This window comes from Aptenodytes patagonicus, chromosome 6, assembly GCF_965638725.1.
Source record: "Aptenodytes patagonicus chromosome 6, bAptPat1.pri.cur, whole genome shotgun sequence".
Taxonomy (NCBI): domain Eukaryota; kingdom Metazoa; phylum Chordata; class Aves; order Sphenisciformes; family Spheniscidae; genus Aptenodytes; species Aptenodytes patagonicus.
Window position 1 is genome coordinate 73397340 of NC_134954.1, and position 27180 is coordinate 73424519.

Genomic DNA, 27180 nt, shown 5'->3' on the forward strand with positions numbered 1-27180 from the left:
TCAATCCGGGGCGGCGGGCGGCCGCCCGGCGTCGCGCGACGGGCTGCCGTGATTGTGGGAAAGGAGGGGAGGGTGGGGGAGGGGGAGGAGGAGAGGAAACAAAAACAATCGTCCGGGCGCCGCCATCTTGGGTCCGTTCTCCACGCCACACAAGTGAATGGGTAGATATGAAATTACCACAGGGGAGCAGCAACAGCAGCAGGGTACGGAGGGCTGTTCCGAGCTGCCGGCTGGACTCGGGAGACTCTAGAGACGGCTCCTGCCGCCGCCGCCGCCCTGAGAAAATCCCCGGGCTTGGCCTTTTCTCCTCGCCAACCCCTAAACTGCACTCCTGGAGGGACAAAGTTGGTCTCAGCCGCGCTGCCTCCGCCGCCCGGGAGACGAGAGAGTTGCGTTCGGCAGCGGCTTCCTCGGAGCCGGGAGTGAGCCGGGGTCAGAGTTAGGGGAGAGGGTGACGAGGGGATTCCTCCCCCCTCCACCCTCTGGCCGGGGCTCGCCTGGTGCGCTGTGTGGGAGGCACGAGGGAAAGACAGCAGGAGTCCAGCAGGCTTTTCCTTTCCACCCCTGCTATTTCTTATTCCTTTCTCTCAAAAGGAAAAAAAAAAAGAAAAAAAAGGCAGGAGCTGGATTGGGGGGGGGGGGGGCTGTCTCGGGTCTCCGTTTGAACGGCAGCGGGGCGGGCGGAGGTGCGGCGAGAAAGAAATGTGTCGGTGAGGAGTTGGAGAGGAGTGCGCATCAAGCAGAAGAGCCACAAGCCTGCTTCACGGGAGGAAGAAACCCGCCGCCCGCCAAGCCAGCGCGGAGGTAGCCGCTGCATCCTCCCCTGTGCCCGCAGCCTCGCTCGCCTCCTCGCTTCCAGAGAAGCTGAGTTCTCCTAGAAGCACGGCAGTCAAGGAAGGAAGGATTTGCCACAAAGAATATATCACCCTCCTCCCCAGCGGCTGGATACTGCATTTTTTTTTTTCCCCCAGTCACTCTTCTGTGTTTAAATACCAAATATAGCCTCTTGGGGGGGAGGGGATGGAAATCTCTTAGAAGAATTTGAAATCTTGCTCGGATTCGGCAGTGCTGGTGTTGCACGGCCCGGCAGAAGGATCGCGGAGGCGGGGGAGAGAAGGGGAGATGCTCGGCTCTCGCTGACTGGCGGCAGGACTAGAGATTTCCCACTCCTCGGGAAGCCCGAAGGTTTGTTTGCTATCAAACTGTTGTTTCTCCCCTCTTCCTCTTCTGGGTCACGCTAAATCCCTCAGCGTTATTAAAGAAAACCGAAGTGTTGCCCACGTGTAGCTGGTGGCTTCCTTTTTTAAGGTAGTTTTCATCAAGAAACTGGCAAAACTTCCTCCCTTCACCCGGAGGCTTTTGAGGTTTGAAACTGAAATGGAGCTACTTTTCTCCCAAACACTACATATTGTCTAAGGGGAGCCAGGACGAAAACACCGTGTTTACTGATTTCGATCCGACTCCCCGACCCTCGGCACCCACGAGGGATGCTTCACGGAGCTTGATGTGGAAAAGCGAAGTTGGAGTGTGCTCAGAGACTTCGTCGTGTCCAGCGGCTTAATTGTTGACTTTTTTTTTTTCAAAGTGGATTCGTAGCATACTTTTATGAATTAAATTTTGTCACCGTTTGTACAGAAGCCAAATGACACGTGTGTTTTGAAACACGGTTCCAAATACATCCATCCCTCAACCCGGATTCTCGCTAGAAAGAGCCGGAGGGAGATCGTCAGTGTCTAAAGAAATCTGATTCTACTGTTTTATGAACATTATCTGCTGCAGAAATGTTGCTATAGATTGCTTTATAACGGTTCAGCAAGAAGGGAGATTTTCCAGCTTGCAGGACCCAGGAAACTGGCTGCTTAAAGTCACTTAAATGTTTTAACAGCATTGGAAAATGGGAGCTGCTACTAAGTTGGCGTTCGCTGTTTTTCTTATCTCTTGTTCTTCAGGTAAGTGAATGTTCTTGGGTTCGTCGCTTTAAGCGTAAGGCATTGGGGTCAGTACTTGAAAGCTTGAGGTAATTTTGTCAATTAGTATAAAGGAGGAGAAATCTTCCTTTTTTCAGGTGACAAATGTTTGGGGATGGCAGTGAGTGTAAAGGCAGAAGCTGTTTTCATCGTTATTCTTAAAAATGTATAACGAGCACTTCAAATGCGTGCAGCGCTTGGATTTCAGATCAATTGTGTGGAACAAATGTGGAGACATAACCACCTAGTGTCACATACAGTAATCTAGCAATGCAGTTATTAGTGTTTCGTGCTCTTTTTTTAAATAAGAATAACCCAGCTGAAATACTCTTAACTTCAATTAGATCTCTTATTCCAGGCCCTTCACTGGTGAATGGCGACCTTCATTAATGCTTCATTAGCTTAGAATAGGTACTGCTCTGAAAGCATTAGGTCGTCCTTTAATGATGGCGAGGGGTGGGTGCATGTATAGATGTATGCACAGAATGAGGCTGAAAAGGCAGACTTTCAGTTTCTAAACAATAACTTGTAACGCTTTGTATTTTGCTACTCAATAAGTCACTGCCTTGTAGTGCAAAAAAAGCTACTGCTTTTCTCTTTAAAACAGCAGAAGTTGAGTTTCAAACGCCAGCTCTGAGTCCTGAGAAGCGAGCGGGGCGTGAGGACTTCCCCACGCTTCTTTAGGAGGAAAATGGTTATGGTAGCAACCAGTGGTTAGTGGAACTGTTGGTACATTTCTGCTTGAAGCTCCATCAGTTTCACGAAAAAATCCTATTTTGAGTTGTGTAAGGGATCTAATATTTGTTTACATGGCAAGCCTGGCACTTTCTGCTCACGCTTTGAATGTGTGTATAGTCCTCTGGGTAGGTTTTGATACACTTTTTAGCGTTCTTGCGCAGCATGCAAAGGTATGCTTGTTTATCAGTCTGAAAGCTAGCAGACAAGTGCTCAGCTTTTCAGTGTAACCGGTGTAAGAGAGTAATGAGACCCGTATAACAATGCCTTTTAAAATTTCAGTGTTATAATGTACAGGATTTTGCTGAACAGGGCATTTTCTTGTGGTTAGTAAATGGATAGTCTAGTCTTCTGTCTGTAGCGGTATTGATCAATTCCGTGTGCGCTAAATGTGCTGTGAAATGGCGAGCGCTGCCAGAAATACACCAAAAAAAATCCTTTCTGTTTTAACCAGATAACTAACAGAGGAGGTTAAGGACAGGCAGAGGGGTTTTTTGGTGTGGGGTTTTTTTTTATTAGGGTATACCATTTATTCCTCTCTTGAAACAAAACACGATTTCTTCTGGCAGTTTTGTCTTGCAGTAGGAGACATCTTTTATCTTTTCCTAATACCTTACTTTTAAGTTACTCGAGCAACATTCCTCTTAATTCGGGAATATTTTCTGTAGGGAAACTTTCCCCCTGCCCCCCCCGGCCCCGACAGTTTCTGAAAGACTTGGTGCCATCTGTTCTTCATGTCTGTCTCTCCCTTCCACGTCCTTCTATTAAGATATCTTTGCCTAGAGCACAGAATAGTGTTCTTGTTGACATTACCTATTCTACTTAGTAAAAAGAACGTTTAAGCAACAAAAGCCATCTTTTCTTTATCATTTCTTACTCGGGTTGTTCTTGGTAATGTAAACTGAATGTTTCTCTTGCCTGTGAAGATGGAATTAATCTTTGCTAAATGAGCAGGAAACTGGCTGCAATTCGGACTGCTTCTCATGTTAATGACATTGTTTTGGTGGTTATTCCAGTATTACACATTCAGTGTTCCGGTATTTAACAATTATTAAACTATTTTCTGCTCACCTAAAATTTTAGAGTATCTGTAGCCCTGGTGTAGGTCTAAAAATAAATACATTCAACAGTAAGCTTTTGTTTTTACAATCAAAATGATAAGATTATGTAAGCTTGTAGCACAAAGTACAGGCATTTTGATAAGTAGGGTTTCTTCTCTCAACTGTGACTTGTTTCGGTTTAAAATCATACCTGATCAATTGATTCTAACATCATCATCATCATAAGTTGTGTCTTTTCCAGTCTTTAGTCTGAAAAAAGTCTGCCCGGGCTATATATGTAAGAATATTGGCAATGGTTGAAGAAATCCTAGAGTTCAGGTGTGAAGATGTCTGGTTTGTCTTTCTCCGGTATGCAGTCTCCAGCTACACGGAGTGTGTGTGTCGGGGAGTGGGGGTGTTGGTTTTCTGTAGTTGTTAATTTATTTTTATATGCAGCTATTTTCTGCAGTTGTTTACATAGCCAATTAACACTAGTGGTCGTTAAATAGGTGAAAATGTTGTGGGATTTTTTTCCTATGTGGTAGGTGTGGAAGTGGTCTTTAGGTTGAAGGTGTTTTATTTTACTATCTATAAACTGCTGTATGAAATCCTGTAAATGTACTTCAAATGGGTAGGAATTTCCAGTGAATTAAATCTAATAATCTTTGCTAAGGGAGTGAAAATATTCCCTCTTTCTGAGTAAGATGTTTGAAAAAGAGCATCTGTGTTATGTTATTACGCTTTAAAATATTTGTAGATGCTTGGGTAAAAGTGGGTGTAGGTTTGCACCCATTTGTACTAATTCAAGAGAATGAGGTGAATGTTTATTAAGTAAACATGAAAACAAAGTGCCCAGGTCAAGGTTCTCCATGTGCCTGCTAATACACTTTTTATATAAACCTGTGTGTATTTTTGATTTAATAAAGAACAGAAGATCCTGCAGTAGTAATAAAACTTAGAACAATTGAATATGCTTCCTGTGCCTCTCTTGTAGGTGAGCTTAAAAAAGAAAAATAGTAAATAAAATAGCTTGTTCATCAAAGAACGCTTCTCTTTAGATAATATCTAATGTTCTCTCCCAAGGAAGTGTGTTTCTGTGTCCTCTAGTTTTCGTGATTGCTGAGTTACACAAAGAATGTATACTTTCATAGTTTTCTGTGATGTTTCAGAATATGTGCCTTATGCAGCTGAAAATGCGGGAGATGTTGAAGTAGTGGATTGTCTTTAACCGAAATCTTCTGTTGTGGGTGCTATGATTTTTAACATCTCATGGTTCTTTTTGGTGCTCTTACACGCCGTATCTCCTAAACCATCATTTTTTCTCTTCTGAGCTGCTGCCTCTGTCTTTGGTGCCTGGACGGTCTGTCATCAAAGTAGTTCTGCAGCTTTAAGTCTCTTACAGGGGACAAGATCCATATTTGTTAAAACTCACTTAAGCTCGGTTCATTCTAAAAATCACCTACGCAAAAGGAAGCACATCAGAAAAGTCTTGACCCTCTCTTCCCCCTCCAATGCTAGATCATTCTCAAGCCACTCAGAAGGTCCTGAATAATTTTGCTAAAGGAAACGGCATGTCAAAGATACCTTTGTAGTTGAAGTAGCATTTTCACTGCATGGGGAATATTTTAATCTTTGATTTTTATTTTATTCTTCTCCTGACTCACACTGATTATTGTCAGGGGAAATGGGTTTTTTTATTCATTTTTTTTCCCCAAAAAAAAATCTAGATAGAATTGTAAAGGCAAAGATACTGCTACAGCTTCAGAAGCTGAATGGTTAGGTGTTCTGAAGGAATTGAGAGGTGGGAGGCGAGACTTTTTTCTTTAATTTTACTAGTGTAACATTTTTTTTGACTGTCCTTTCATTATTAATTTGGTAGCCCTTGAAAATTCTGCTAAAGGTTTAGGAGTATTGTTTGTGAAATTGTCTCTGCTGGTATGTTCTCTGCAAGCTGTCCATGATTGTGGTTGAACTCTAATCACTTTATTGCACAGGCAGAGCAATAAAACACTTCAGACTTCGTACTGCTTTTAAAGTGAAATCCTGCTCCAGATTCCTTTTTTATAAGAGTGTACACTTTTTTGTATTGTGTGTTATCATTGGGCAATACCCCAGCACTCTTGATGTTGCTGTTGAGAGCAGGACCTGTAAACTTACTTAATACTGTTTTCAAGCATAGATACGGTTACATAGATGTAAATGTTACGTGGTTTACAAAGTTTCATGGCTCCAGGTTGATGTTATAACTTCAATTACAGACCAAAATTCTGTTACTAATTCTATGTAATCTGTTAATACTTAACAAAAGTTACAAACCCCAAATCTTCTGGGTTATGAAAAATAGCTGTACTTGTGCTAATGCAATATTAGAACATGTAAGCATAGTTCTAGTAGAACTCTACTTGACAAATGTTTCTAGAGAGATGCTGCTGTCATGGGTTTATTTGGATGTCTACCCTTCAGACAAAAGCCTTTTCTCATAGAAAAAGCATAAATAAGTTTGTCTTCAAATGCTGGATGCTATGTAAGTTGGTGGAGGGAGGTGTTCTGTGTGAGGGGAAAGCTGTTTTCTGCTATATGGGAGTGCAAGAAGGTAATCACTGCTATCATGAATAATAGTTTTCATCTGGTTTTAATGGAGAATATCTGAATGCCAGTTCTCTTTTCTTTTTTTTTTTCCCCCCCCCCCCACCTTTCTGGAATTTGGGGCAAAAGACCTTAGGTGATGGGTTCAGACAATTTGCAAATAAGGATAGACAAATACTTCCCCCCGCCCCTGTTTAATTATAGAGGTTCTTTTTTGTCATATCATTAGTTTTAGGTAGGGTGAAAAAAAAATAAGTGACTCCAATGTTTTTCATTCTTACTGATTCTACCTTCTCTTCCAACTCCCATAGCTTATTTCTCTTTGAAATTGGAATACAGTTCTATTTCAAATCACCATTATGAAGTTTATGTGTATAGTGTCTGGATCTCTTAAAAGATGGTAGTAACACTTTCTTTATTCACAGACAAATGTGGACACAATATGCAAAAGTAGTCTTTTGGAGACCTGTATGATTCGGAGCTAAGATATAGCAAGTCCTGGGTACTTATCCTTCGGAAATCATCTGGAGAGCAATCATTATAACATGGACTGCAAAAAGATAGAGGTTGACAAGGAATCTGATTGTGGAAGAGATTTCTAGGGAAGGGGAGATGCGTTTCCACCACTTAATTAACAGAAAGCAGATTAATGCAAATGTCTGCTTTAGCTGGTTGGTAGAATACATGGTCTGTTAGCTATCTGATGTTCCTGAAAATGAGAACTCTTTAAAAAGATCAAGAAAATTACGGATTTTACAGCCAAGTTCTTGTGTGATGAAATCTTAATGTGTTTTTGTTGCCTTGGTGCTTAAAATTCAACACATCTTATTTCCATATGGAAATTGAAGTGTTATTGGATGCCAGTGACATTATGTGGCATCTCTTATCTTCTCTCCCCTACACTGTCTGTGTGGTGGTGGAGGTTTTTTTTTTTTCTTAGAAACAGTTTGTGACTACAGTGCCAAACAGCAGAGCATATTTAGGCTTAATCCCACAGAAAATGAATATTTACTGCAATATTGTTTACATTGCATATCTTTGTGGCTAAGAATCCCGAACGTACGTTAGATGCCTCAAATACTTCAATTGTTAGTGGAAAGAGAGCAGAGAAGGGTTTATCCACTGCAGTAATTATTGCTAAGGCACCATTCCTTAATAGTTTCACAGTAAAATAACCCTTGAAGAGAAAGGTCAACATTCATGGATTTCTTTTGAATTTCCTAGTTAAAGCTGTAACTGGAAGCAAGTAGTCCAGCTAGGAAAAAAAAAAGGAAGATAGACAATTCGCTTACTAACTGGAGGCATAAATCTCTGGTTATGTGGTTAGAGGTATTTGAAAAACACTTGGAAATGAGGGAAGCGTTTGTGGGAAGACTACCTGTTCCTGCAGCCAGAAGCAACTGGAGTTAGCACTAGTATTGTTAGATGGGATCTACTGAGGCTGGATATTGGAGGTGTGAAGTCCTACTTTGTACCCACCTCTAGTTAGGTGCTGTTACAAAAAACTGAGTTACTTTAGATAGTTCAGTGAAAGAATGTACCTTCCCTTTTTATCTTTTCTTTCTTAACTTCCATTCCATGGGGTTAATTCCCAAATAAATCCCATTTTTCAGACTTGCAATCAAAGAAGGATGATCAGGATGGTAACCTTTACCTCTCCGTCTTTGGAACTTTCTCTGTGATGGTCATCCTAATGAACTGTGCTGCTCTCGCTTTCAGGCAGAAACTTTGTTATGGAGAACATGAGCAAGTGACATACTTACAATTGTATCAATGCCAGCAAAGGTCTGAGTGACAGCTGTCTAACCTAAAATCTTGGTGACTTTACAGTGTAGCAGTGGAAGAACAGGAATACTTGTGTATATTGCCAACTCAATGTTTTATTGATTTTTGAGGGTAAATTAAGTATTGCTGAATTCTAAAATCTTTCCTTGTAAAAGTAGTGGTATTCTTGTATTCTACTGGTATTTCTGGTTAAATTGGTGCAAGATAATCTGTTTCAATCATGGTGCAGAGTCAGTCCAAAATTGTAATTAATTTCAGTGTTATTCTTGAACTATTCATTGAGAAGGCTTGTTAGTAATTTAATGTTAAACTACATTGACTTGGCCTTCGTATGATGCTGAGTACCTTTAGTTGGCAAGGTGGCTACGTGCTGTTGAAGTAATTTAAATGGCTAGATATCACCTTTTGAGATTCCTTATTTTGTTAAGGTATAATTTCTATTTTTACGGATTTATATGAAGCTGTAATTAGGTGGTAATTCAATTCAAAATGCTAAAACCAGAACATAATTAAAAGCAAACCCCTATATACTCTTAACTGTGATGGGCACATATAAGAAATGCCGAAATACTTTTTTTTTTTTCTTTTATAACTTTTATTACATGAGGGAAACATTGCCTATAGTTAGTGAATTGAACTGAGTGAAAGGCAAGATGCTTGGGAAGAATCAATGTTTTATAAATGCTAGATCTTAGCTAAAATTAAAACCAAGAATATTTCTCAAATTCTTTTGTTTTCTGAACTTTGAGATAGCTATCAACTAAGCTGAAATTAAGAAAATGAACATTGTATTTACAAATGGTAGGTATTGCTTTCTAATCTAGTTTTGTGCACCTAAATGAGGCTATTCTCACAGTTGGGAAGATTTCACTGTCTCTGTAGTGATGACAGCAATTGAGTTAACTTCTACTGTTTTAATTGTTAACATTGACACAGTTTAAAGCTAATACCTGAAAGGTTACTTAATAATCCAATTTCATTTAAAGGTTTTGTTTTCAGAAAGTGTCTGTATAATTATTTTTAAAACTGGGAATAAGAATCTGTATTGCTCAGAATTTTCTTGCTTTTCTATAGCTTTAACTCTTAGCATCTTCCATTCCTAAATGGAATGTGTTCAGCGTATTGTCATTTCACCAGGAAAGAGTTAGTTTTGAGAACTGAAGTTGCAAAGTTTCTTGGGGCAGATCGACTTTTTAAGTTGGATGGTACATCCGTCCTTTTTAGAAATGGAGAAGGGAGAAAGTGGTCAAAAACGTTTAGGATACTGTTTCTGTATTTTCTGGAAGATACCAAGCTTTTTATGAGGGTAAGTCGACATGCAGTTTTTGTTCTGGGAAAAATGGAAAGGGGTAAGGCAACTTGGTAATTTTTTTTTTTTAATTTTTTTTTTATATGATTGACTGTAGGTCTGAAGAATATTTTAGAGATGATCTATGGCTTGTCTCTCTTGACTGTTTCTAAACTTCTTAGTGAAATGAGGCTGCAGAGTGAACACAAATGCCATTTAACTACTAGTGCAGTCCTGATACTGTTTTAGCTTGTGCCAACTGGTGTCTAATGAGATGACACGCAAGTACAGTTTGAGGGATAGTGCAGGCAGGGGGCCAGTGCCAGGAGCCAGCACAGTCAAGACTATACCAGAATTCCTGCAGCTTCAGAACTTCAATATGCCCTCATCTCATATCTGAGAGCATGGAGTATATACCATCAGTATGCTGTGAAAACATTATGACGATTTACACTGGGTTACAGCTTAGCTTTTGTATTATTTTGGATGTCCAAACTGAAAAACTGTCCCACTTAGAAAAAACAACAACAACAAAAAAAACCCAACAAAAAACCCCCAAACCACAAAACAAACAAAACAACCAGCCGACCCATAACCTGCTTTGGGTCCAGAAGAATATCACATGGAGCCACCAGGAGGAGGTCCATGGTCAAGTGCTATGTGGAATGGACATGCTCAGTCTATGACACGTAGTCTAAGGGCCAGTGAGCATTCCCTGGACCTGTTGTGATCTGCAGTATAGATACATGCTTTGAAGAGAAAAGGCCTGCTTTGTGTTTAAAAATTATTTCTATTTTAGATGAATATTGAAAGTCTTGATGCAGGAACGGTGCAGTTGGTCGTTACTGTAATCTTGCAGTCTACCTGTTTTTTAATGTCACTTCATAATAATGGCTCTGAATAGAAATGGTAGTTTCCTATTTGAAACTACTTTTTAAAAACATAGGAGCATAGATTCTTCTGGGTCGTCAGGCGATCTTTTCCAGCATCATGCTCAAAGCAGTGCATTGTCCACCAAACCTCCAGATTCTTTTCAACAGAGCTGCTGCCTAGTCTGACAGTCATCGCTTGTACTGATGCAGAGGGTGCTCTGACCATAGGCGCGGGACTTCACGTTTGTCCTTGTTGAATTTCATGAGGTTCCTGTTGGCCCACCCCTCTAGTCTGTCTAGGTCCTCCTGACTGACGTCCCTGCCATTGAACACCCCACCCTCTGGCATCGTCCGCAAACTCAGCTGAGGTGTGTTATACCACCTCCTCCAGCCATCGATAAAGGTATGAAACAGGATGGGTCCTAGGGTAACCCTTGGGGGACTCTGCTTGTGATACTTCACATCCCACTACGGACGTGTTCCTTACGTGAGTGGTTCTGTTCCCATCACATGCTGGCTGTATCTCGAGCTTTATTTGCGAGCTTGCATAGCTGATCTTAACTTCATTTCAGCAGCTTCCTTCCTTTTGGTGGCTTACAAACTTGTTATTCGGAGTTTTTTTTGTAACTGAAGTTGTAATAGCATGACCTTATTTTTTCAGGTTCAGAGTTCTTATCTCATCTAGATAACGCTAATCTCTAGTCTTTAAATACTGCCTAAATGATCATAGTGATCTTTATTCTGTCAGCTGTATTTTGAATACTTGGATTTCAGTATCAACATGTAAGTTGCAATTAATCTGTTTTTAAAAGCTATTTTTAAATATAACCAGTTGTTTTATCAAGCCTTCTAACATGAAAAACTGTTTCCTTCTAGGAATCTTGGGGAAGATCCACATAAACAGGGAAGTGGTTTAATTTTGTTGTTCAGTTGTAGTGTTAAGTGTGTGAGACAAAATTAAACCTTGCAGTAAGTAACTTAATTTCAGAAATTTTTGGTAGTGTTTGTCAGTAGAGGGTACAGATAGTTCTCTTTTGCTCATAGCAATTACGTGATGGAAGTTTTCTTTGAATGTTTCAGGGTTGAAAAACATTTAGGCTGTGAAAGTTGCAAAAATTTTAAATTTCACACAATTGTTTACATTACTTTGTATAATAAATTAGATTGTCTATTTTTCATCATTTATAAAGCTACTTCAAAAGTAGCATAAAGATCACTGGTTAAATATTTTCATTTTAATTCTCTGCTCTTTAATTTTGGAAAGGGTCTGTTTTGCAAGTTGTCCCTAGGCATAATTGTATTTCATTATATTTAACACAAAGTCTGTCAAAAAGGTTGTTTTAAATGGTTTTTAAAACTGTTGTGGTTTGATTACATTTTGTTTAACTTCAGGTTGTGGCACACTCTGGGGGAGACAGACCCCAACAAATTAAGTCTCATCTAACCTTGTGTATTATACTGAATAATACGAATCGGTAGGGAGATCTTAATTAGTTCATATGTGCCATATATGTACTAAGAGCAAGATTTGGAACCATGAGTGATTTGTGAGAAGGTTATTTAAAACCACAAGGTGGTTTTACTCCCATTCCTGCCCCCAAATAAATTCCCCCCTCCCCGAATAAAACAACAACCCCAAATTCAGTAGTGCAGGCTGACATACCAGCACTTGGGAAAACCCCCTATGGAAAAAAAAATACTTGACAGTTTGGTGAAAGTCATCTGTTTCTGTTCACTTGAAAAAATACTGAATCATATCCGGTTAGGTCAGAGGCTTTCAAAGAAGCCAAGAGTGCTCAGGTCTCACTTCTTATGCCAGTGGAAACGGAGTGGATCCCTCATGAAAACTCTTGATGCTCCAGTGTGCAGCTGTACTTTTCCAGTGGCTTAAAAACATTCTGATGGATGGCAAATAAGGCAAAATCCATTTCAGTTGGCTTTGGTCCCTTCTAAACGAGGGAACTGTACTTTTGACAAGTTGAACTTAAATCCCCCTTTTGTCTCCCCCAAATGATGTGTAATTATTTCTGTAAAGTATTACCTTTTAAAACAGATGTTACAATTATTTTTTTAATCGGATATTTGGAATGATTCAGAAAACACATTTGAATGCGGTTTGGACCTATGGCAACAGGTGCTCTGGAGGTTTTGTTTGAGGAAGGGAGAAATTTTCTCCTATCCCTTACCCTGTTGTGTCCCACCAGACTGTGTGAGGGCAGAAACTTCTGTTCTTTTCTAGCATCCCATAATATACTGACTATGTGCTTTTGAGGAAGCCTACACAGAGGCTGTATAGTAGATAATTTGCAAAAAAAAAATCAGTAATCCAGCTCTTCAAATTAGGAAGAACTATGATTGGAAGGAGAATCATCTATGGCGTATCCTAAGGAGAACAATCTTCTAATGACCTGTCATGAGGATTCAACCATAAAACAAATTCAGTTTTTGTTGTTTGGGTGTTGGTTTGTTTTGTTTTGTTTGTTTGTTTTGGCTTTTTGTTTTAAATCTTGAGTCTAACGAGTGATGAGAATATGTACTAAAAGTGATGGTATTGATATTGCTCTAACGATGTGTGAGAACAGACATGGAATAATCCTTGGACTTTATGTAATCAATGATGAGTAAATTTTAGAATTTGGTGAAACATCTTCTCTTACAATTTTGGAAGGAGAATGGCGCCTGATGGAGTGGGGTGAGCTTTTTAGTTGGTGATTGATGAAGATTTTTGATAACTTTGCTTTGCCAAAATACTTCTCCTGAAATTTAGTAATCCCAGAAGTTTTTACTCTTGCCATTATTACAAATATTTTGGTGTTGGAAGCTCTTTCATTCAAAGTGAAGATGAGGAACGGTATCTCTGTAGAAAACCTATTGGCATTTTTTTGCTTCAGCATAATCATCTTGGTCAAAGTATGAAGCTTCTTTCAACAAGTACTGTATAGCACATCAACTCAGGCAGGTAAAAACTTCCCAGCTGGGTGCTAGCAGACTTCAGTGTGTGAGAGAAGAGGCTAATGACAGGTTCCCATTTCTTCATACGTAAGAGTGAAAATGTGTGTTTTGAATTTGGTTTTATAGACTCTTGGGATATTTACATGCTGACAAAGTATGTTCTGGGCGAGCTTCAGCTGACCGTCTGAACTCTGCTCCCCACTGTCTTCCTTCTAGCTATAGTCAGTCCAATATTTTTCTAAGAGAAAAGCTTGTTTGCAGCCTCAGTGCTTGTTTGAGAAATCCATTTTTCAGGCATGGACTGACACATTCACCATGCAGTAGGTCGTAGACTTTGGTAGGAGCTCTTGGAACATTACTAATAAACTGCAAAATCCTTGTTGCAGATAACAAGTTGAGTGTCTAGCATGTGTCAGGTTTTGCTTGGCTGATGGTATCATTAGACAGGATATTTGAGCAGAAAAAGTCATTTTGAAACAGAGGTTCAGTAATGAAATAAAGTTTTAGAAGTAAGCCAACAAAGTGCATGCTTTTTAATTGTTCCTCTAGTAGTTCAGTCAGCTTCAAAAAACAGCTAATTAGCTTCTACTTGTCCAAAAGGGTTATTTCAGTTGCACCTATTGTTAAAGGGTTAAGAAGTCCCTGGTTCTCTGTGTGGTAGAAAGTTGTGTGTGGTAAGAAGTTGAATCTTTCCTTTCCCCAGGTATCTTTGAAGTGTCATTACTCAAAATTTCTATTGTATGGCACTTTCAGATTACATTTCTAGCTTTAAGATAGCTTCTCTATTTGACATAGTGTGAAGAAGACTTTACAAATTACACATAATGAAAAATAGTACATCGTAGAGTCCTTTCAGTGTTGGTGTCTTGTAGTACTGTCAACTTTGATTTATGTAGGGTATTTAAGAAAAACTGATTGGAGAACTGGGAGACTGACAGTTTCTCTTCTCTGTATCCTCTTCCTCATCCACATCCACACTTCATGGTGAAGGTACACTTTGCTGTCAGTTCAGCCCTCTCATACACCAGCCCTCGTGGCTGTCTGACATTGTGCTGGGCTGATTCAATTTGCTAAACAGCAAAAGTGACTTGAAAAAACAGCAAGTAGCTTTCTGCAGGCAGTATGAAATGAGGACGAGAGTTGGGTTAAAAGATGATAGGAGCAAGGGAAAATGACACATCAGAGTTGGTGAATAGAGCTGTTCTGTATACATATTGGGTAAGAAAGGAAAAATGACAACATTAATTATCATTTTTAATAACCTCCATCTTTTTCAGAGTGGTTCTGAGGATCTCAGTGCATGCCTGTTGTCACAGGATTTTTTCTCTTCCCTTGCTTTTTAAATATCTTCCTGTCACGTTATTCTTTAGGGGCCCTAGATTAAACGTTTCCAGGCAGAGCGGCAGGCCACTGCCTGTTGTCATATTGCTCTAGACAGCGCCTTTGCTCATCCTCCATTTCACTGGTACAGAACTACTGGGTTGGTTTTTATTTTGTATGGACACGAGGCTTGCATACGAGAGAGCAGGAATCTAGGAGTGAAAAGTTTTCATTGTCATCATTCACTTAAGCGGTACCTTCTTCCGTTGCACTTACGGATATTTCACAGGTAGCAGAAGACAAAGTTCCCATATGTACGGAGAGCGTGTCACAAACTGGTAGAGCTGGAACCTGCATCTGTGGAACCTGATTCAAAGGAATAGGTGATAAAACTCACTTATGTCTCCCAGGTTTGCTGGTAACAGTGAGGTGGGAACTAAATAGGAGGTTCAGACTGACACAATGGGCTGTAAAATCCAATTACATCCCAAGTTTAAGAAAACAATTTGGAAAGACCATTTGCAACATAATCTTGCTAGTGTCTGATTTGTGGTACTCAAATTTTAACCGCAAGTTGTCCTAGAAACTTATTCTGAGCAGGTAGGCATAAAACTTTATGTAAAAACTCTGAAAACATTCAGATCCAAGCAGAGAAGAGACAGCACTCACGGATCTACAAGTGATGGGGGAAGGATGTAGGAGAGGTCTTTAAAATAACGAAACTTATTTGATAATACCTGAAGGTACTGAATTCAAAACACTAAACACAGCATCAATAATCACGTTTACAGAAAATAGCTGATCTGGTGACTCTTACGTGTCAGCTAAACAGCCATGTAGCAATTACGTCCAGGATCCCCATCTCCCCAGTCTGAGAGGACTCCATCTCGTGAGCATCTCCCAGTTTCCAGGGGAGCATGTAGGAACCAGGCTACTCGTTAGGAGCTTGTCATGTTGTTACCATTACGAATATGAGTGTCTCTAAGCCAGATGAGCAAGCTGGTGGAACCAGGGCAGTCAGCAGTGCAGAGCAGTTATAAAGTGTCATTGAATTGGCAAAAGCCGTAAACCAGGGAAATCTTCCAGACAGCAGGGCACACTTCCTGAGAGAAAAAGTGTGGCGCTCTGACAATTCAGGATGAGATTGTGGTACTTACAGTTCAGCAGCTAACCAAGTCTTTGGGGCACCTACCTAAACTCATCAGCCTTTTGTTATGCTCTAGTGTGAAGTAAGCCTCAGGCTTTCTTAGCCTTTGTTCAGACATCATGTTGCTTTTAACCTTCCCTGAAACTCTACATGAGGACTTCTGTATTAAAATCCAAGCACGGGCAGCAAAAGTGAGAGATATTAGTCTCTGGTAGCAGTGTTGTGAAATTCTGAATAAAACATGACTAGAAGTCCGGATCAATTTCAAAAGCATGGAGGAATCTCACCTTAGGTATTATATGAAACCTGTTGTCTTTCCATTTCTTCCCAGCCATGGTCGTCTTCAGCTCAGCCCAAAACCTGCCTCCCTTTTAGGGAAGAAAGAAGGTAATGTTCTAAGGCCCAGGCTGCTATTTCCAGCATCCTGTTCTTTTGGCTGCTTCCAATTAACTATGATGTTTAAGTTGTTTTCTGCTTAAACAAGGCAGAATTTTTAAACCCTTTCTTCCCTGAGGTGATGGTTTCTGCTGAGGGCATCTAGGTTAGCGCAATGACTTACTGCCACCAGAAAGTAGAGGCCTCAATCTACATTGTTTTTCTTTTCTGTCCACCTTCCCTCTAGTGAGGCTGTTCATTCTTCTTCTGGGAACGTAATGTTCCTTTCTTATTTACCTTTGTCAGCACACCTTTCTATTCAACTCAACAAAATCTCCACTCCACCCCCACCTCACCCCCCGACCCCAAAAAGTGTTTCTTTATTTGTTGCTGGAGTAGTTTTCTGGAATTTTAGGAAATAAAATGTCTTACGGAGAAGTCTGGTAAGTTCTGGAGGAAGGACAAGATAATGGCAGTGGAAGCAGAGAGACAGGTAAGGCACTAGTGAGACCTCTGTCTCTCAGACTCTTCATATCCTTTTCCAAGTAGATTTAGAACATTACACGCAGAAAGCGCATTACCTCTTTTTGTTAGACTAGCCTTCAGCCAGCTTGGCACATTGGAACAGCTTATTTGTACAAGAAAGGAGGCAGAGCCCTGGTGGGATTGATGTGGGCTGCCATAGAATTGCAGCTACAGAGAGGCTGAGGCAAATGGAAGTGAATGATTGTAAAATTCCCTGGTCAGATGATCTTCAGCCCATTGTGGAATCTAACTGCTCTGAGGCTGACAAGGTAATTGAAGCCTGGCCCCCCTCTTCCAAACTGCTGAGCTTTTACACAAAAAGCTTTTATGCGGAATTTCCAGTAGCTGCCTTCTACTGGAGCGCAAGCTCTTCTCCAGTATGTGCATTCCGTCAGGAAAAAAAAAGGTAATCTAAGTGGATGGCCTCAAGCCTGGGAAGGGTGGACTGGATGGAGGCATCAAGTCTAGAAACTTAACTTCTGTGGGCAGGAACTTCTGTTTGTGCTCTGGGTTCCCTACTGATTTACTTAGGACAACTCTCCACTCTGTGGTTAGGAGTCCCGTATTTCTCCACTGACTGTACAGGGAACTTGGGTACCTAAGTTCATGGTGTCACCAATCTTGGTATTATTTATGCAGAGGTACTGTAGTCAAATAAACAACGTAAAGGAAGAAACAAAGGCAGTTTGAATATTACATCCACTTTAACTGTAGAACATTACTGTTAAGTATATTCAAGATGAAGGTAGGTGTCAGTCTGTTGTTCAATTTGTTTTTCAAGGAAGATTTTATTGTAAGGAAGGTATCTCAGAAAAGCCTAGGATTCCCTGTATTGTCTCTAAAACACCAGTCTTGCTGCTCCTGATAGGACAGAATAAACCACTCCTAAGAGTGCTACATAGACAAGTTGAGTCATTGTTACTGTTTGGCCAGTGATTTACCAAAGATCTGTTGACTGTGTTGACTACTTGTAGGTAATCATTGTCCTGGGGAAAAAAAAACCAAACCCAAACCGCAAAATAAAAAGCAAACAATTTTTCTTCTCATTTGAAAAGACTATTCTCTTGTCGATCTTAGTGATGATACAGCTTTTTATGTACCCATTTAAATACTCATTGACTACTGTAGAAGAAACACCTTAAACAGGCAAGACATGAGAATTCTCCCATAACTTTTTTTTTGCAATGGTGAAGCTTTGGTGTTCTCCTGGACTGCCAGGAGAATTTATCGCTGAATAAATTCCTCATGTGTGATGAGAGAAGCACCTGTTTCTGCCTGAGCAGAAGCACTCCTCCATCAAAGACAACATCTGGCAGTATAAGTCCTTAAACTTGTATTTATGACTTCCCTTTCTGTGTAAGATACTCCAAATACAACTTTGGAAGTTCTCTTGAGAAAGTAAGCATCGGTGTAATGGGGATTGCTAGCTATCTCAGAGAAAATACAGCATTAGAAACACATCATCATTCTGTCCATTACCTTAATGCCTGAAGAGGCTTTATTTTACTATTAAAGACATGCATTCTCGTGGATGTTGAATTTTTTTTTTAGTAACTAGGAATAGAAGGTTACATATGAGCATATATATAACTTAATCTAAACTAAATGTAAACAACTTGAAATCTGCGTAGTTGTTTTCTGTTCTCTTAGAAGTGTCCTAAGAATTAAAAGCATCAGACTGGAGGATTCAGCTTTTAAGCATCATTCTCTTTTAAATCAGGTTGGGAATTTGAAGTTAATACCCTGGGTCCAAGTACTTAGCACTAATTTCTCCATCCCAATCCATGCCAACGTACTACCTCTGATAACTATGGAGATGCATTTAGGGATGCTTTTGGGGCTGAGTAGCTTGATAACTTGTCTTTTTTCCTGTTCAGCCTGCTGGCCAGCTGTTTCACATCAAATCCAGTGAAGCAGTTGATGAAGGTACTTTAAACAGAAAAAGTACCTTTACTAATGATGGGTAATTAAACTGTAGAACTCACTGTTTCAGAACATGTGGAAGTAAAAATTGGTCTCACAGGTGAACAAATTCAGGGAGGACAGTTTGTTCAGAGGTCTTAAACTTGGTCTGGATGGAACCTCTAGATCAAATAATTCCTGATCGCTGAATACTCCTGCCAAAAGCCTTCAGTTAAACCTACAGTTAATGTTGTCTGATGTTCTTGAAATGTTCTCCTCCAGAGGATATTCCTGATGAAAATTAGGCAAACCTGCTGTTTTTTCCTGCTTGTGTTCTTATACTGAGCTGGCAGCTTAATACCAAAATGCTTTACAACAGTTCATGAAAGGTAACTACTGTTTGAACGTATTTGTTTTCTCATCTCTTCCAAACAGGAGAAAAGTTCTAGCCTCAGTGTTTGCACTTAGGAATTTTTGTATATATATGTCTTTGAGAGGGCAACATTAAAGAAGTATTCCTTGTACTTGAGATTCCCTTTTGCTTCACTTGTGTAATTACTGACTCCTGCTGAAAAGGGAGTGGTCCTTCCTCTCCCTAGGACAGGTTTCCACAGCCTGCCTTGTGCTGGGCCCCGCAATTGTGTGGCAGAAGGGAGGGAGTTGAATCAGCAGTTACAATCTTGTGCAAAGTTCACTTTGCTTCCATTTACCATATGTTTTTGAAAAGTTAAATGGTGTAGTTGTGATTCTGTAGTTGTTTCTTTTGCATAGTCCTGACAAGAGTATTCTTTAGGGCATGAAGGGGATCAGAGGGTGCAAGTAAGGCAGGTTCTGAACAGTTAAGTCTGTGGTGGTAGGTTCATAGGAAGTGCTGGCTAGTTAATCTGCCTCTGTGAGTCTGTACTATCGATCCTAGGCAGGGTTAATGTCTGAATTCTCTTCAGACTCTGCATGTTTGAAGCATGCGGTGTCAGCATATTGAATGTAACATGCTGCTTGCTTTAAACTTGCTTCTTCCGGGTGACTTTAGTCATAGTGGCAATGAAGATGTTGCAGATGATACAGGCTAATCCAAAGTAAGTATCCTGGGTTCTTTTCAAGTTGCTTTGATGTGTTGAATCTTTATCATCAATGTTGCTTGAGCAAAATAGATCAAAACTAGTTTACATACAGTAATACAGTCTGTGACTTGTCCTCCTGATTCAAGTATAGGTATCTTTTCCCTGGTCCTAAGAATCACACAGTTTAGAACTCTTGTTTAAAAATTCTGGTTTTCTAGTTACATCACCTAGATCATTGACGGTCTGAAAAGATTCTTCATTCTTTGTACTGCGTGCAGCTATTGAGGTGGATATTCAGAGAGTTCTGTTGCCAGCTTTGTCAAAGCCTTAGTTGACACAGAGTAGTCTGGGCTAGTCTTATTTTCCAAAATGCTGTGCAACCAGAAACTCAGGATAATTACTTAGTATTAGTCCACAGTACAGTCCATGAAGAGATATTTCTTTATCTCTTACTTACCTGCCTCCATGTGCAGTGGGTGGAATGCTATTTCTAAGGAATCCTGTGAGAAAATGGAATTATTGTAAGCAACCATGTAACTTCTACCATGGCTTAAGGTATGGATTGGGAAGTTCTGGTAAATTTGTGCTTATTAGAGAATGACATTAATAGGCAGAATTATAACTTAAACTTCTTTGTAATTTTTTGTGCAGCATAACTAAAAAATGTCTTTTTCCTCTCCTACTGCAAGTGTCTGATATTCTGCTGATTTCTTAGGAGTGTTGAAGACATCTAAGCAGATAAGCGGTCTGGCAGGTGCTCTTGGAAATAAACTAGTGGAGTATACCTGTGGTTGTTTTTGTCCTCATGTCTTTGATAGGCAGGAGAGATTGGTACCATTGCCTCTGGGCAGGGGGAGTATGTATGGAAAACATGTTTAAGGAACTTTGCTTGAGACTTTTATTAGCATGGAACTTGGAGTTTTAGTCATTGAATTTAAGACTGTTACTTTGTCAAAGTCTGGAGCGGCTTTTTAATGTAGTTACAACATCCATGTTCTGGCTTTCGCTGTGTTCTTGAATAAGAAGAATAAGGTTGAAATCATAACCTAAAGTGCCTTCAGGATTTCAGGTCAATGGATGACATTTTCTTAATTATTATCTAAATTTAGAAGACAAATTAACTTCTAGTAGCAAGTGCAGTACTTTCACCTGAAAGCTTTTGTTTGTGGTAGTGTTTTCTTCTGTCATATGCATCCCTGAGTCATCCGTGGACTTCTGGATTTTTTTTTCTCCTCACAGCTTGATGGCAAGTGTCAAAACCTGGGTTGTCTTTATATAGCCACAGTGTTTATTTCTTCTAGGCTATGTGGTTAATTCCTTATTCCACAAAAAAGGCAGAATAGTAATTCTTACCTTTGAGTTAGGCTAACTTTGCTATGTGAATTTGTAATACAAAATGTGCATCCGTGAGATTCTTTTAGTGAACTGTAGTTCTTTCATGTCAAGCCCCTTAGATGGGGCATGTACTCCACATTAGATGTCTGTAGACTGTTAGTTTCCAAACAGCAAAGCTTGGCTTTTGAGGGGAACAGCAATTCCAATAGCAAAGAGGTCACATAAGTCTGGGGGGAGAAGCCAGAATGACAGCCTTGAACATGATCTGGCCAAGGGAGCAGATATCTGTAAGTTACATAGGCAGGCTGGCTGGCTGGCAGCGGTGATGGGCTGTTGGGTAAAATTACTACCAAAAAATTACTACCACTACCTTGAGTTGTTAAATACTTTACATAAAGAGATCACTATGCAGTTGCACTCTAGAAGAGTGAGGTTTTCCTTCTTTTCAGAAACTTTCAGAGGTTAATGTTCTTGAGATTCCTGGGGATATATATTAGTGGTGTAACCATATATTCATTCTGACGTTAAAAAAAAAAAAGGCCAGATAATAAAAATTGAAGTTTATATAGCTGCAGTATGATAGAAACTAAATTTTGTTTGCTAGGTACAAACCAAAAGTAGTCTGTCTAGTTTTACTTACTCTATCAAATTTGCCTAATTAAAATTAAACACAGTAAAAACTTGTGCAGCCAAAACCAATCCCATGTTTTTGAAGATAAATAGCCAAGCTCTGAGGGTCTCTGCATCATCTTTCAGTACTTTAAAATTTCCTACCCTAGTTAAATACTTTTTTTTTTTAAAACTTGTAATATTGTGGTGGAATATACCAGATAAGCAAATTGAACAATTGGCCAGAAAATAGATTGCCTTGATGTGGCACTATGAGGTGGCCCAGTTCTAAAACATGGTGTTATTTTGTTATTTATTCTTGTACACTCATTGCATATGCCAGTCTAATCTGCTTTTGTTTGATGCTTTTTGCCACCAGCCTGCTGCCCTGGCAGCTTTGCAGAACTCTCCTGCTAACTCTGTCTCCTCTTCCCGAGGAAGTGATGAACTTTAACTGTAGTATCTTAGGATCTTTTGCAGAGTACTCTTGTTTTCCACAGGTGTAGGAGTCTCAAAAGGTGTGCAGAAAATCCCTTTGTTAAACCGCCTTTTTTAGGAGGTTAAAGTTAGTGTTAAAAGAAAACCAACCCTGTTGTCAGTAGGACTAAAGATAAGTAATTCTTTAAATAGATCATAGGCAAATGAACTACAGCAGTACAGAAATACTGCAGAGCTTTAGGATGCTACTGCTTCTGCATGTGCAAGAAGAATAAAACACAGGTGCTTGCCATATTCATTCAATGAAATACTGGCTGCTTTAGTGCGAGATAGAATTACTGTGGCATTGGTGAGGTTATTGCTGAAAAATGTCTGTTTTGAAGCTTCGACTTCAAAAGTGAAGTCGACAAATTGGGAAGGATTCAGAAAAAAGACCTTCAAGAATAATCTTTTTGTCTACAAATCTTGTGTTATTGAGGAGCTAAGAAATCTCAATCAATTTAGTTCAAGAAACAGCGTGATGACTGTTACCTACAGATAACTGACAGTTATCTACAATGAGAAGAGATTTCTCACCTTAAAGGTGTTAGACAGTATAAATATTAAAAATCAGTATTTTCAGTGAATCCTGATGAAGATGAGATTATGTACAGTGTCCATTTTTAATGGAGAAATTTAACACTGAATAAGAATCATAAATTTTGAATTGGCTGCTGCATTTCATTAGATTTCCTGTGGGATGTGGCGTTGTTTAAAAAGTTGTGAGCTTGATGCAGAAGTTACCAGTTGCAGTTCTTTGCTCCTGTGTGTTTAAAATGTAAATTTTCACAGCTGTTGCCTCAGGTTTATAAGATGATGGATTTTTTTTGTGAGTATGTCTCTCCCAGGCTCTTGTTGAAGGGTAGATCATATGAAAATTTTGGCAGAAGGGAAAACTTTAATGCAAGACACTTTTATTAAAGGAAATTAAATGATTGCTAGTGAGTATGTAAAACTGTAAGTGAGAACAGACCAGAACATAAGCAGAAAAAACAAATGTACACAAGGAATAGGTTATGTTTGTATTAAAGGATATGTATTAAATCACATAAATATTCTATATGTATATATGTACCACTTCTACAAATTTTAATTCCCCTTAAAAATGTAGGAGCAAGATAAATTTGGGGGGGGGGGGGGGGATCAAAAGGAAGCTGATTGATTATATTTTCAAGTAATTTCCCAAAGCTGGTTTAAGAAAACTGTGTATAGAAAACATCTTACACTTCATTGCTGCCTGCTGAGTTATGGTCTTAAATGAAGAAGAACAAACTGGAACTGAATTCAGTATTTAGAGAATTCCCATTTTATACCAGCAGTGCAAGAATAATTCTGTTGCTGTTGAGTAGGTTTCCTTACCGGTGCTTTCTTCTGTCCTCTACGTCCCCAAATCCTTTATCCAGGGAACTATGCAAGTGTATTTAAAACTACCTTAGCATGTTTCAAAGTCAATATAATAGCTTTGTAATCAGTCATAAATATCTAATTTAAAGATAATTTAAAATGCTTGTCATATATAAGCATATGATTTTTAAGTAAAAGTTGTTTCTGTTTGCTTAGGAGGTGATAAGATTGTAGACTAAATGTGATTAATGTTCTTTGCAGATGTTGCTTTATATGCTTAGGCTTTCAGAAGTAAAGCAGTCTAGACTGACTGTCTGCATTGTCCTACAGCTTTGATCTTGATTAAAACTTGTTGTATTACATTTATCATCTTCTTTTCTTGAATGCCAGAAAGATTTTTTTTTTTTAATGTATGTTTATATAGAAAGATACTAAGTATCATCTAAGTGTGTTTTTTCCCTCCTGTTGGATATATGTATAAAGATAGGTGGTGGCTTCTTTGATCTCCTTGCTGCGGTCATCTGTATTTCTGTCAGGTCTGATATTAGTGATCTGTTAGTATCTGTTTCATTCTACTAAACCAAGATTTTTCTTCCTGACCACCACCCTTGCAACTCAGGCCGATTGAACAGGACTGCTTCAAGCCGTGCAAAGGGGTCAAACGCAGCAGTGACACGTATAGTACCTGAAGAGAGTAAAATTTATCAGGGACTGGTATGTGCCCACTATATGGGACAGCAAAAGATTTGAAAGCAGTGAGTTTCTCAAATCCTTATCTTTGTATTAAAACTTTCACTGCTTTGGGAGATGATAATTTCCTCACTTGTGTGCACCAAGTACAACTGGAATGATTTTTGGAGATTTGGAATAATCAGATTTTCTGTTCATTTGCTTATTTGTCAATTGAAGATTGTATATGACTGATTTCAGAACTTTATGGGGAAGTTTTAAGTGAAGGGGATCCTTTTAATACTAAAACTATTTGATGGTCAGTCAGTAAAACATTTTGGGTAGTTCCATTAAATATTAAAGTAGTTATTTTCTATTATAACTTTTGTTGTTACTGCCACTGAGTGCTTTATGTAAGTCTGGTTAGAGTTGTCTATGAAATGTTTGTAGCTTCGAGATGACAGTGGTGTCTTAAAGCCAAGTTTGGGAACATGACTCCATGTACTCATCAAGTATACAAAATGGATGGAGAATTAACTAGATAATAAGTTAAATAATATGTAGCGCTCATAATAAATCCATTATAGGAGGCCATGAGTTGTGCATTGCTCTGTACTTTGCCATTACCTAATTTTTTTTCCAATCCTTAACTATACAATGCTAAAACTGTTTTGGTTTTGTTGTATCTTGGCAGTGATGTGCAATTATTATTTTTTATTATTATTATTTAATTCTGTAACAAAATTTAATATTTTCATATTAGGGCATGGTTGTCATTATGGAGATCTATAATCTTGTCTAAATGTTGACATAGCTATCAGGGGAAAATTAATGAAAATATGTGAACACAAATCTCACAGCAAATCTGGATTCCCCCTGTTTCAAAAGCATTACCCGGTATGTAATTGATGTACCGGCTGAACCGGAGTTGCCATTCTTCATTTAGATACTTAAGTAGTTGAGAACTGTGTAGGGCTCCCTTATATAGACCTGGGCTTCCTGAGGGTAATTTCTTAATAAAATTCTGGTAAATTATCTTAATACTTTGAATTAGCATATCAAAAGGTTAACACTAAAAATTTTATACAACATTTTGTAACAAGTGGATTTTTAAGACTTTCTTGCAAAGTTAAATGAAGCAAAACTGGCTTAATTGAACACTTTAAGGCAATTTTTTTATTGATTTGCATGCTATAAATGTCTTTAAATAGTTTAGGATTATTGTACTATGTCAGATGTGGGCTATACAATCAGGGTTATGTAGTACCAAAATTCAGCTTGATCATGTGTTACTAAACATGTGATTTGCTAAAAAAAAAAAAAAAGTCCAGTAGCAGTAAGTCTTTAGTGTGGTTTTGAATATTTTTCATAACAACCATACAGTGAAGCATGGTCCTGTGGACTTCAGGTTTACTAAGTGTATGTGCATGGTTCTTAAATGAGAATTTAATTTGATACATTAGTTATTAAATGTTTAGGTGTTTAAAGCCTTTAAAACATGCCTTCAGTATCCTCATACTTGGAGATAATTCCAGCAATAAACTTGAGTTTCTAAAAAGTACTTTGTACTTTTTTTTTTGAGACATTGTAGATTGACATCAATTTTTTGTTATTCATACATAACCATAAATAAGAATATTTTGGTCTTTTTTTCCTTAGCTGGATTTTTTCTAAATTACTTGATGTTGGTATATTTTTTTATATATGTGTATATATATATATATATATATATAGTCTTCCAAATATTTTTATTTGTGCATTTTAGGGAATAGGGAGATGATTTACAGATTACTAGAATTGAACTGGTAGTCACTCTAATAAGAGAAAAGAGGGCTGATTCTGTACTGTTCTTCTAAATTTTCCAGTGTATAGGTTAAATTACAGCAATTCAGAAGCATTTTTCTGGTGGAAGAATAACAGCAATTTTCATCCACTTCACAGTTTCTTTTGAGGAGACTTTCTGGAGAGATTAATATTTCTTTTGCTACTTTGAGGGCCAAACTTTACAAGTATGTGCATAGTTACCTTTTTGTACACAAGAAACTGTTGTAGTACTTATTAGAGTTAATGTATCATTGAGCTCTGTTTTCAAATGTCTGTTTGCCTTGCTTCATACTGAACATCAAACAGCCTCAGAAAAGGCTTTTTTTTCTTAAGAAAAACACTGAACATTGAAAATGTAGACTATTTGTAAGTGCTTGTAGGCAGGCAAGAGAAATAAGAGCCACTATCTTGGGTTACTTTAGTATTGATTTGATTCTCATGTTAGATCAGTGCTCATTTATTTAAGACAGCTGTTGCAGCAGTTGCTGCATTTAACTTTTCAAATGACAATAAATGTGCTGGTTGTCCAATATGTAGCATATTCTTAAAGTTACTACTACAGAGTTACGCTCTAGAACACCGTTAAGAGTCTTATGAAAGTACTTTTAAATTGTTCCCTTTTCTAGGCAGTTATTCTTAAAGCTTTGATGACAAATATGAAATAATGAGTTAAGTTTCAGTATGTAGTATCCTGACTTTAATAACCTCCTTCTGGTTTTGAAATACTTCTTTTTGGATTTGTTCTTCTAGTTGTTGATATTGCTTTTCTGGATACAGTTGTTAATATCAAAAAATGACCAGTGGATAGCAAAATCTGCTTCATGCGTATCCATAAAGATTAAAAAAAATGGAGAAAAATAGACTAATATTGAGGTGCATTAGGAAATTGCTTTGTTGTTCCACTGCTTTTTTCATCTTACTGTGAATCTTCAGTACTTGAAGTTTTTGACAGTTTACCGGTCACTTATATCAGAAGTTATTCTACATAAAAACTGGCATAATAATGATTCCTAGTGAAGTTCTGTCAGTTCTCACTTCCTGAGGGAAAGCTCACTTTGTGTAGTATCTTTAGAGCATGGGAAGGTGATGATGGGGGTTAAAAGTAATAAGAGAATTTAAATTGTGAGCATTACATATGGCGAAAATGTTTACTTAATGAAGACTCCGTAAGATAGCTGGACTCTGGATTTCCCTGATCTTCTCTAGAAAATAGGTCCAGAATTAGGTACTTCAAACAAAAAATCTTGGTACTCGAATCGTAAATCTCGGTCAGTACCCAGATCATCTTTGTTGAAGATGAGTGTTGCAGTTGACAGTTGAGGTTTTGTGTAGCTGGAACTGCCTGTGTTGTTTTGTTTGGAACTTGA

At 38.6% G+C, this 27180-nt stretch overlaps 1 protein-coding gene across 2 annotated transcripts in view; it reads left to right on the forward strand.

Moving 5' to 3' along the window:
• The first annotated feature begins 654 nt into the window (after positions 1-654).
• ACVR2A (activin A receptor type 2A) overlaps positions 655-27180 on the forward strand; it is a 71603-nt gene continuing 45077 nt past the window's right edge. For both annotated transcript variants that reach the window (XM_076343136.1, XM_076343137.1), the window contains exon 1: positions 655-1949. In XM_076343136.1, the coding sequence (XP_076199251.1) occupies positions 1895-1949 (55 nt within the window). In that variant the 5' untranslated portion in view covers positions 655-1894. The remainder of the gene's footprint in view (positions 1950-27180) is intronic.